General features: G+C 32.7%; 1 protein-coding gene across 5 annotated transcripts in view; it reads right to left on the minus strand.

Moving 5' to 3' along the window:
* LOC135125791 (thioredoxin reductase 1, mitochondrial) overlaps nt 1-13,142 on the minus strand; it is a 40,654-nt gene that overhangs the window by 10,442 nt on the left and 17,070 nt on the right. For 4 of the 5 annotated variants that reach the window (XM_064051476.1, XM_064051478.1, XM_064051474.1 and 1 more), the window contains exon 2: nt 575-795. In XM_064051476.1, coding sequence (XP_063907546.1) covers nt 575-795 — 221 coding nt within the window. Of the gene's footprint in view, nt 1-574; nt 796-847; nt 905-13,142 lie in introns of all 5 variants that reach the window. The other variant, XM_064051477.1, reaches the window with a different exon arrangement.

Raw genomic sequence — 13,142 nt, forward strand, 5'->3', positions numbered from 1 at the left:
TAAATTCATACTTTGTTGTCATAAAAATTTAAAGTACTTAGTACAATAATAAAAAAGCTCGTATTACATCTAATGTTTCCGTTATTTTTATTATGTATTACATTATTAGCATGAAAGACGACTGTGTCGCTGTGTGTCGTTAGACACGACTTTTTTCATACTCATCCCTCACCCATACAAATAACACACATAAAATGTATTTAATACAGCTTTTGTGTTAATAACCACATTAGCAAATTACCAAGCCTCCACATTAGTCAAATAAACTCTAACACGTGGAATATAATTTTCACACCACAAATTACAGCAATAACACCGAAAGTGTCATGTGTGCACGCCACTAAAACACAATCGATACAAAAACGCACCGATAACGCCGACATCCATCAGAATCAAAACAAGAAAAATCATTCCATTCCACAAAATTAAATTACATGTGCATGTCGATAACCACATTGACGTCACATCCCCGACTAAAATTAATAACTTCACAGCAATGCGTTAAAATTATTACTGGAGTGCCCACTGACGTCATCTACTCAATATTTCACCTACGAATCAACCAAAAACTCACCTCTATGGCGTCGCCTAAGAGAGCGGCTTGGTGCATCAATTTCTTCGGTATGCAACCCACGTTGACGCACGTCCCGCCGAGACCCCATCTTGTACCTTTGGGGGTCGGAGTGACGTAATCTAAAACCGCGACTTTGGCGCCCAGACTCGCCGCTTCTTTGGCTGCTGCTAGCCCCCCGGATCCTCCTCCGATCACCACGAGGTCGTAATCTGGACCATCACCTTCGCAACAGAAATACACAATAAAGTTGTATAAAAATTTTGAGTATATTACATTTAGTCGATTCGGCCATCCAAGCCAAAGAGACTTCAGCGAAGGATGCGAGTTAAACTACGTCGAAGGAAGAAAAAGAAATGAGGATAAAGTGTTACGTGCTTTTAGTAAATATGGCTTAGTTGTAATAGAAAAAGATAATGAAAATGGTCGAAATGACTACAACGTAACAATAAAACATAATATAGATTTGTAATAAAACGAAACATAGAGCAATTACTCAGAACCATCAATTTTTATGATCCATTCAAATGCTTACTTTACAATAAATATCCAACTATACACCACTAAATAGTTAACACTATAGTTGTAAATTAATCCGAAGTTTTAAGACAAAACTAACCCGATATTCCCGCTGTGTGAAATAAATTAGAGAAGACAATATAACCAACGACATTCATTCTTTTTCAAAGTTATTTTGACCTTTAGCTAAGTTGTCTTTGTCTTATTATATAGGAGAGGCAATCAATCAGTATGTTAAGTTACTAATATTAAGAACGTTGTTCCATTACCAACCGTATTACTTTATGAAAATTCTTATCTTCTTCTAATATTTAGGTTGACACGGGGCACTGATATAAACCTTAACCCTGTTTAGGTTGAAGTATTATTGTCATTGAGTATTTTATTAAAAAAACGTACTGGCTGCCGTTAGGGTGTAAGACATTACAGTTCTAGTGCAACGAAAAAGGAAGCCCAAAAAACCAATCTAGGTACTGACACTTTGGAACAATACACTGATGGATGGGATGTTTGGGGCTTCCAAGATACGTGTCTTCTAATCAACAGGAACAGTAGGTTCGTAGAGTTTAATGTCGTTTCCATCGACATATAAATGACCTGGATTTCCGACGCTAAACCAATATAATAATCATTTCAACACAATTCCTAGTCATTTGTTGAAATTAAATCACCATTATTCCGTAGCACGTACACGTATGGTGGCAACTATTTCCTACATCATCTATCAGGTGGGTTTTTACAAGCAACTCTTGGCTTTCACCAACTTAAAGTTTGTTTGTAACTGAGATTGAGATGCTACTGACAGTTCAGGTCAAAGAACACTACGAAATGTGCGAAATAGAGGGTTTTTCCTTTTGCCCTATTCAATAATTCTGCACTATGTTGTGCATTCCTCAGTCTTTTCTTCATAATATTATTCTATTAAATCTATAATCATAAATATTACAAGAACAAACTGACAATTAGATGCATGACGACATAATTGCCGATGACGTACAAGTACTGATTGGTTTGCTATATCTATACTTCTATACTTATATAATAAAGCTGAAGCTTTTGTTTATTTGAACACGTTAATCTCAGAAACTACTGGTTCAAATTCAAAAAATCTTTTTGTGTTGGATAGTCCATGTATCATATCTACATATAGGCTATATAACATCACGCTACGATCATTAGGAGCGAAGTAGCAATGAAAAATTCGGAAAAACGGGAAAATTATTCCTCCTTTGACAGCTTCCGTTGCTTACGCTGCTTAAACGGTTAAAGTTACGTAAAAATCATGTATGACGAAATTGTTCCCCTCTAAAAGTTCTAAAGAAAAGTCCACGACAGCATATGTCTATCTTTTAAGGTCGAGTCAGTATAACCTTTTTTAAGGTAATGAAATTTGTTCTAAAATAATAATGCATTATGTATAAAATTCTCGCGTCAGTGTTTGTAACAGAACTTCTCCGAAATGGGTTGACCGATTTGTATGAAATTTTTTATGTATATTCGGTAGGTCTGAGAATAGGTTGTAAACTATTTTTTAAACCCCTAAGTGATAAGGGTGGCCCACCCTAAAAAAAATTTGTCTATTTTTTGGACAAAATTTTTTATTTTTATTTTTTTAAGAATTGGCATCAAAAAATACACATAACCCTAAATTTTCACCTTTCAACCACCAACCCCCATTTTTTAATCGTCTATAAAATAAAAATCAATTGCTGTTCCTGTTAGTCTCGCTAAGACTCAAAAACGGCTTGACCGATTTGAAGAATTTTTTATATTACGGGGATGGTTTATAAATAAAAAAAATAAGGAAAACTTAAAAGAACAGTTAAAAAATAAAAAAATTCTAAAAATTTTGTATGGGAATCGCCACTTCGAATTAATTTCAATAGTTGGCGTTTCTGACGGACCTGTCGTCTAACTGACGTGTCATACAAAACTAATTCTTCCGTGCAATTGTGAAAAGTATATTGCATTTCAAATCGTTCTTTGTTTTTTCGTAAAAAAAAAACGTCGTTTATTTTAAGAAAAGTCTTGGTTAAAGTGAATTTAATTACACATTGCGAAAGTTTCTTATTAATTTTGATCTGCCATTCTATTTACCTATATTCACTTTGTTGGTTTCGACAAAACCTCAAACTTTACCGTTATTCGAGGATTTAATTTGAAGTTTTCAATATTTTAAAATTCTCAAGAAAAAATTTACAGATTTGATTGACTGTGAAAATAATTGTGTCGTTTTATGAAGTTCATTAAAATGCCGAGAAGACGACAACCTCACATAGGTCCACGAAGTCAATCAAATGTGCGACGAACTACCTCAGGTGCAAACCGCAATGATTTATTTCATGGGTAATTCGGATATGGAAGTTGATCAGCGTTGTGCTCATAATCAACATAATCAAATATCGAAGGGAGACATTGGGTGGTATGATTAAAACTGTGTAGAAACTAATATTCGAAGTACGAAGTACCTACTTCATTATTACTCTTATATACCTGAGCATCTATTCTATGTACTGAGTACGTACTTGGAAACATTGTATCTCCCCGGACACAAATTGAACATCTACGCGTTTTGTGAGCATTTAATCTAAAAATGAGGATCGGCGTGGCAAATAACTGAGCTGTCTGTAAAGCAGCTTAGAAAACGAGTAGGATCGTTGTAAGAGTGAATTTTAACTAAACATGGCGACTTTCATGAACGTGGAACGTCGTCAAAAGGTGCATTCAGTTTGAAAAACACATTAGGAGCAGGAATATCGAAAACTTTTCAGGTAATTAACTTTTATTTATGCATAAATTGTGCAGTGCGTTTTTTATAACACTGGCCATAGAGATTCCCATCTCAAGGTGTCTACCCCAGACTAACTTATATTTTGGTGACTCGATTTTTGCTTTGATGGTTGAACACTGTCACTGTTGTCCTTTTTTGTTGTATCGAGATGCTACTTGAGCATCAACTGGTACCTACTGAAGTATTAGTGTCATCTAGAAAAACTAGAAATATTTTGATTTGATATTCGAGTAGATACTTCGTATTTCGAGTATAAGCATCTACTGAGTTTTATTTATATCAACCATTGTCAAAAAATTGATCGAACTTTGTTTCGACAGAACTTCCTTCGCGCCAAAAGTATAATGAAACATATTCAGCATTTTCGAGTTGAGTCTTTTCTTCACACAATTTTGTGATGACCTAATCAACATTTACGATCAACACGTATACCACCTTGGATTGGTGCAGTGTAATACTAAAAATAACTGTATTGTATTCTCAAAATTATCTGCGAAAATCGAGTGAGCCATTCCATCAATTTTTTGGGGGCAATAAATAAATATTCTTAACAATTTACCATGCTTACAACAACTTTAAAACGTCTGCAAGATCTCAAAGTATTCATTTTTGCAACTCTTGAGTTATTCACTAAAATAAATTGACTGATCCATATATTTTTTTGAGTCACTGTAAAAGCAAATTTAAGAAATATGAATGCAATGATAAATTACGAAAATATACTGATGATATTTTCCACATTTTAGATAGGATTTAGTCGGCAAAATCTTGAGACGGCGTCTTCAAGTTTTTGGGCTTGATAAACAGATATATTTTGATTGAAAACCTACCATGTCAACAAACAGTAACTTCAAAACCTCTGCAATATTTTAAAATTCAGTTTTGCAATTCTTGATTAAATCAATAAAATAAATTGACTCAGTGATTAATTTTTTTGAGACACCCCCTATAAGCAAAAGTAAAAAATATGAATGGAATGATAAATCATAAGTATAGTCTCATCCTATTTTAGACATTTTAGATAGGATTCATTTGGCAAAATTTTGGGCTGACGTCATCAATTTTTTGGAGGGGATAAGTAAATATATTTTGAATAAAAATTTATTATGCTTATCATATGTTTAAAACATCTGCAAGATTTCAAAGCATTCGATTTTGCAGATTCAAAATTAAATTCTAGGTGAAACGAAGTTCACAGGGTCAGCTAGTCTACTATATTTCTGGGAACATCGAATTACAAGCTATCAAATAAACTAGCTTGTAATTTGTTCCGTGGTACTCTTTGTGTCCTTTTCCATTAAAAATATTACGAATTTATCACCACTCCTATGCTACGATAAAAACAATGGTAACACTAGAAACCATAAACTAATTGGATCCCGCAATCGTGAGTCACGAATCTATTACATCAGATCAATTAATAATTGAGGAATCTAAATGGTGCATATTTCATCACAGTAATTTGGTAAAAAGATCGTTAGTTTCTCTTTCAAATTTAGCAAAACCTCCATTAATATGATCTATAATTTAAAAACATTACTTTTTTGGTAACTTTGTGAGTCATTCAAAATATAGTTTTTTTACATCGTGATGATAGTTTCCGTATCAAACACCGGCTGAAGTTTCCATCACAAAATTATAACCTTATCTGTTCTATAAACGGCTCGACCACAATCGTTTATCTAAGTTTGATACATTTTATTATTACACTAGTTTTACACACATTAATTACAAAAACATGCAAATCTATTCTAATCGCTTTTCACAGAATTCACGAGACCTACTTAAATAACGTTTGGAAATACGCTTTCTGCTTATTTTAAGCGTTGTTTGGGAAAAGATTACTGCAATAGCTATTTAAAACAGTAATTGCTTCTTTCCAGGTGTCTGCATGATGTATTGGTAAAGTGGGATTATTTTCTTAATCAATGCCCACACTTCCAAGGATTTGATGTTACGAATACAAACATAATGTGTGAAGAATTGAAGACTCATATACTACTACTTTTTCAGTCAGAATCATAAATCTAGTTCGGTTTTAATTCGATGTATCAGTGTACGTATTTGGCAACTGGTGACAGGAGACACAATTAGTGTTAATTTTAAAATACATACCGTGACAAGTTCGTACATGATAGTTTTAATCATCGATTAAATTTAATCCTTGATCACGAAAGATAAAAAATGTGGTCTGATCGGATTAATAGTTTTCAGCAATTAAAATAATTCAGGTCATAGAAACAATTACGTGTATAATTCTGGACACAACGTTAAAGTTGCATACCGATTATTATTAGTCACTGTGTTATATCACTCACTGGATGAGAAATTTTCTCATATTTGGCAGAGACGCTTGGCCTTAAAATAGAAATTTCGCCGTGATATTGAACTTAATTTCATCTACAAAATAAGACATATTTTTGGCGGCTGTTAACTTTTTTTAGAACAAATGTAAATAGTAATAAATATCGATTTTTGGATTATAGATAAATTTAATCAGATGAGATTTAATATTACGAAATCTGCTACTTATGTTTTATACGACACCAAAATTTTTACCAAGTGTGTCTGAAGAAAACGTATGCGAGTACTGTAACAGTTACACTTTCACATGAACGTGCATATAATGAAAATGATCTAGTTCACCATTTCCATTTTCGGTAAATTAATACTATTTAACAGAACAAATGCAAATGATAAATTTTAATACAAACGAGCTTTTAGTTCTGTGTTAAAAAAGGAGCAGGTTTTGTTAAAGATTTAATTAAATCAGACATTAATTAACTGACTTCGTGGTATTAAGCATAGGGAACAGATTTCTTAAAACTAGTCATCAAAAACATAGGTACGATGAACACAAAAACCGTGGCTTTACAATGTTTGTAACCTCCTTTCCACTTGGTTGACAATAATTATGTTTCTTTCTCATGCAACAAATTATATTTCAACTGTTTCGTAACAATAATGTGCAACATAAGGATAGAAAATTAAAATTGAAAATAATTCTTTCCAAGTTAAATGATTATATTTTAACAATTGGCACATATACACGATCTTGCAATATTTGATACAAATGGTATTCTATATTGTCAGACACGTTGTAAAAAAAGTAAAACAAAATGTTCTTCCTAGTAACGTATGAACAAAAAAACATCCTAATAGACGGCTATGAAACAATTAGTTGAAGATAACGATGACTTAATTTAAAGTCTCCCAAATACTACAAAGTTATATGGCTGTTGTAAAATTAGGGTATTGTGAAGACGACAATGGAGCACTTAATAAGGCAAACCCACAGTTGTAAATCTTTGCAAGTGTACCTGCTCCCGACCGTCATCGATTCCAGAGACGGTTGAGAAGATTGAGTATTTTTCGAAACATGAACAAATTGTATTTGGTTTAATGTAGCAATATTGTGCGTTATATTTTAATTTTTTTTAGAAAACGGTATTTTTTTTTTTATTAACCAAAGAAAAAATCTTAAGGAATTAGATCGAGAAATTAAATCTCAATTAATTTAGCGGTTATGCAGTTGCTCTTCACTTTTTATTGAAATTATGTTATACATTTTATGGCGTACATGTTTCGGCCTACCTTTCAGTCTTCTTCAGTGCTATTCTAAACAAGCAAATCAAACTGAACAGTCATTATTTAAAACATGTGAAATTATCCTACCGTCACTATAATTTGCTTGATAATTTGTGTGTTCCTAACCTAACTATTTTTACGTGAATTTTACAGTCGTTAGATATTTTTTCTTCTGCAATGTTTGTATGTTGTTAGATTATTGGTTATCTAAATAACTTACATTGGTTCTATTATATAAAATTAATTGTTGAAATTGATTCTTAAAATATACATATTCGAAGATTTTTTGCGTTTTTCTTCTAAAGTTGTACATAGAACACCCTAGTTCTTAGTTAGCGATTTAGAATGATTAATTGATTACGTTAGATGAGAAATTTGAAAATTGGCGCAAATTTCAAATCTTCTTGTTCATTAAGTAGTTTTTCTTTTTTGATTTATAGATTTCCAAGGCTTCTAGGAGGTTGAGTTTTATCCCTTTATTTTGAACTTTGTGTTCTCTTTGCTGAATATTTTGTTTCGGTTGTGTGTTTCTTGATCCTTATTTTTAGGGCACGTCCTATTTCGCCTACGCAGTATGCGACACATTTTTTGCATTTCAGTTTGTATACTCCGTTGTTATCCATTTTCTTGACTTTATCTTTATTGTTAGCTAACTGTTGTAGTTTGTTTTCACTTTTGAAGGCAACGTTCAGATTGTTTTATTTTAGTATTCTTCCAATTTTTAGCGATGTGTTTCCGATGTATGGGATATGTATGTATTGTGGCTCGGATTCCTGTGAGATGTTATTGTCGGAGTTTGGTTCCTTCCTATTTGCGTTTTTTTTTCTGTTGTTTATTCCATGCTTAGATTTTTATTACGTTTCTCACTATACCATTCATCCATTTGCTCAGATTGTACGATGGGTGTTCCCACTTTATGGATTTTTGGTTGTCCATAAAGTTTTTGCGTTTTCGGGTTCATTGGGACGAAAAATTTGCTTCCATTTAGTTTTTTATCGTGGCTTTGCATTTGTTGATGACCTTTTTGATTTTTGTCGTGTAACTATTGAGTGGGTTGTTTTTTATCTTCTTGAAGCCTTGTTTTGTCATGAAGGTTTCCACTTTATCTATGTACCATTATGGTGATAGTTTATCCCTTATGGATTTGACTGTTGTGAGGTTATTTTCTTGTAATTTCTTTCTGATGTCTAAAATTTGCTGTTCTTTAGTTTTTCTAAGTTTCTTCTTGATTTATTACTGTTGTCCATAGAGATCTTATCTCTTAGCTTGCTTGTTGCTTATATTTAATGTATTTTTGTATAGCGCAATTGACATCTAAGGATAATTTGACAATGTTGTTTTGATAGCGTGTTTTAGTCCTTTATTTAGTAATGCCATCTCATGATTAAATTGAATGTTGGTAAGATTTTCTACTCTAGGGTATCTAGGGCTGTATTTGAGGATTTGAGTTTTGTTCTTTTTTGAGTTGATGTAAATTCCTGTTTCGTTCAGCTTCTTTTTCCAACGTTTTATATTTTGTTTTTCTATCTAACTCTATTTTTTTGTTATTCCAATGTTCATTGTGTTTTTTTGAGAGTTGTTTCTAGTGTTTCTAACTTCTCTCTAGTTATATTAAATTTCTTGTATAGGTTGGTCAGTGATCTTCTGGTGCATTTCTTTCTGATTCTTGTTTGCTCATTTGTTGGCATGGTGTGGGGCAGTTTGAATCTGGCGAATTTTGGGATGATTCCTTCTTTGACATATGTTTTCACGTATTTTATGTCTAATTTTATTCTATACAGTTTGCTTAGTTGTCTTGAATATACTCTACCAACAGCAGCGTGAGCTTCCATATTATGAATTCCATATTATTAGAAAAGCGCTGAAGAAGGCTGAAAGGTAGACCGAAACATGTACGCTATAATATAACATATGTAATTTCAATAAAAAGTGAAGAACAAGCGGATAACCTCTAAATTAATTGAGAATAACCTTCACGCCAAAAACCAAAAATAAATCCCTCCTGAGAAGTCTATTACTGCACACCCTCTCTTCAATCACCTTCTTACAGAAGGACGGTCTCCGAATTGATTTTTTTTTATGTTTCTTCGTAAACATTCCATTGCAAATAAAATTACCCATTTCTGTGTAATAATAATCGAGTTTCTCGGAATACGCATAACTTATAGTTTCTACAGCCACTCAGGTAGAAAGGTATTGCGTGAGGATAAGATTTTTTATCGAATACTCAAGCATAATTATAATTCTTCAGAAAGCAGCCACTATAATTGATTCTGTCGTAATATTTTCCTTAAAAACATCCTGAATTCTTGTAATTTACTGAATTATAGTGCAAATTATCGGGGAAATTTCTACTACGAAACCAATTTGATGAACCAGTATTCGATCTTAATCTTGCTTTGCTAGTGTGGTAAAGATTTTTCAACCGATCCTACACAATTCTTTACGAACGTGTGATTTTTTTATTCCGGCCTAAAAGTTTCTACTAAAAGTTTAAAAGAACACCATTGCAACATAACGTAAGTCGATACATCGGTATAACAGATCCATCCAATTAACGATAATAACTGACGCAGACTGATGGTGGAAAAACATTGTTGCATTTGTTGATATTTATCACGTGCAAAGCGACTGGGAGAGGGGGGTAACCAAATCAGTGTATAGTCATTTTTAAGTATAGTTGTGTGCAAAACGAAAGGGGCCATCACGTGATCTGCGCATGGTGTCAATTTATTTCGGTCGAATTCTAAGGGGAGAACGTTTTTGCAGTGGCGCGCACCCATACTCAGAATATATTATTTGTGCCACATTTAATAAATAATAGTACTCCTAATAGTTTTAAGAATGTAATTTTCTGTAATCTTTGGAATTCACAAAGATTTTTTGAAAGTACATAGATAATATTTATTGTAAGTACGTAACCTTCTTATGTTAGAATCGTTGCGCCACTGTGGTCTGAACCCCACGCGTCATAAGCCCCGCCCAGGCCTCTTTCGTACTGCATTTGACTTTATTCATTAAATGCACAATAGTCTTAAAAAAGACTAAAAGACTATTCACTATTCAGTGTCACATTTATAACTGTCACTTTCCTAAAGATTCTTCACGATAATAACTGAATAATTTATAACTTATATTAGTATGCATCATTTTATACCCAGTGTTTGGAAGTAATTCAAGTTATTTATTACTGTAATTCAATTCCTTTTCAAGTAATGAATACCTAATTGTAATGTATTACTTTTTAAAAAATGTAATGAGCAATTGTAACTAACGAATTACTTTTTTGAATAATTCAGTCACTGTTACAATTACTTTTAACTCAAATACTCAAAAACATTGTTTTGTTTTTCTCTAGGAATTCTTTACCTGACCTGCTGGGATTATTATACCTGTTTCGTCCCCACAAAAAGAAGATTAACCTAGTATCTAAAACGAGTTTAGCACAGAATTTGTTAAGAAACCAGGTAACCATAATATACATAAGCTCTTCATCATTTTAAGGGTGAGCTAAACCATATTCCAGTATAAGAAAATACATATAAACTTCTGCCCAAGTTTTTGCCAAAAGTATACGTCCGGTTGTAATAAAGTTCACACCGTTGAAATGAGCGTAAAAAAACCTACCCCGACTGCTTTTCCGTTTTTTAAATTTTGTCAAAAAAAAACTACAACGCGTTAAAATTGTGATGAGTATGAGATTACCTGGTTTTCGCTATTTATGAATCAATTTTAAATTTTCAAAAAGGTACATCAGTAGAAATTGTATTAAAAAATCCATCACTCTTTGCAGAAATAAAATATCTTAATAAATACTGGAGTAAACAGGGACAGAATATTTAAAATTTGTGGTCAAACAAACTTTAGCCATTTTTCTGGTCCACGCAAATCTATAACAGGTAACCGAGAGGTACTTTTTCACGGGGAAAAAACGTATATAAGATAAAAGTGAGGTTAAAAATAGTCAACAGTCCGTATCATGTCCGACCAATAATGCTACCAACTGAAGAAAAATGTTGGTTAGATAACCAAGATATACTTAACCAAAGTTTCGCTACTGAAATACCGGTTCTTGGTTAAAGTTTTGGTAAAAGCGTAACCATGGCTTGTTAACTACGATTTTAACCAACAACTGAAATAACGGGCCTAAATTGAATCTGTAAGTCACAACGCTAAGTAAGAGGCAATTAAAGACAGACTTTTAAGTTTACATTATCTTGTAGCCCCTTCTAAGTATTTAGGAACATCATTTTTATTAAAGATTAAAATATTTGCGTCCGCAGGTAATTATCGGTGGACTAATATTTACGATACAGTTACATGTAGCCAATAAGATATTTTGAAATTTCCCACAAATGCAAATTTTTGTTTAAAAGTTGTTGCAGTTGGCATCAAACTTTTATTTGTAGCTAGAGTGGAATGAAATTAGGCGCAAAAGAATCGGCTCTTCAATTTTTGGTAAAATATGTAACATGTTGCCCCAGAACAATTCCATCTAGCGCCGCAGTGGAAAGGATGTTTAGTGTTGGTGCGGATGTTTTTAGTACAAAACGTCATGCCTTAGCTGACGAAAATTTTGAATGTCAGTGATTATTGAATTTAAATTATGAATATAGTCCTCTTGCGTCAAGTATTTATTTGTTTTATTTTATTTACTGATGTGAATATGTAACAAATGCGTTAGTAAAATAAATCACTCTCTGCCTTTTTCATTCTAACACGTTTTTTCCTGACTCTTTGGACCTATACAACAAATATCTAAAATTGTGTCTTCATCAAATTTTTCAAAGTGCAAAATGTAATAAATCCCCTTTAAAAAACAGTAATTTGTAATTGCAATGAATTACTATTGTCACTGAATAATGAGTAATTGTAATGCATTACTTTTTTAAAGTTCTAATCACTGTCCATAGTGGTCCAACTCTGACTTCGTTTTTATCGCACTGCAATCTCAATTACCGCAAGTATTACAAACTCTATTGAAAATGTAAATAGCCATAAATCATCTTAAAGATTTACGGGCCCATACGGCCCTGTGTACTCTAGACCGTTGGTCCTTTGATGGTTTATAACCGCTGGATTACTTGCGGCAGAGGCCTATTGTGGAACACTTAACTCCTTCACAATAGGATGCAGTCATAAAAATGAACCAGCAGTTGCAGCACTATACACCACCCACCGAAAAAAAAAGTGACAAAATACATTGCTACGAGGTCAAAAGTGATTAATAAATTACATTATAGAAATTACGACAAATATGCTTTTCTGTCTACCAGCAAAATGAACAATGTCCTCAACCTCAACCCATTATTAATAAATTTTTTTTTTATTTCAGTCACTATTAGAGTTTTGTTACAAATAATGACGTTCTCCGCAGAAAACAATCAACAAGTGTCACAATACCATAGGAATGGATTTTACAGTAAAATTGAAAACAGTTCATACAAGACAGAAAAAAAGAAGCACTGACACCTTCAACATAACCTTACTTCTTTAATCCATGCAGATTTTATACCATAAATTTAACTCCAAAACCTACATTTACGGTCAGCAAATTGACAGATGGGAATATGCGAGAGTAATCTATGCTGGTGTTTTCGCTTCAAACCACATTTTTATCATGGAAATTAAGTGCAATAAAATCATAAATTAAAAAAATCCATTCACATGCGA

The sequence above is a fragment of the Zophobas morio genome, unplaced genomic scaffold (genome assembly GCF_036711695.1).
Source record: "Zophobas morio isolate AGI-343-1 ecotype UQ-CSIRO unplaced genomic scaffold, CSIRO_AGI_Zmor_V1 ptg000009l, whole genome shotgun sequence".
Lineage (NCBI taxonomy): Eukaryota > Metazoa > Arthropoda > Insecta > Coleoptera > Tenebrionidae > Zophobas > Zophobas morio.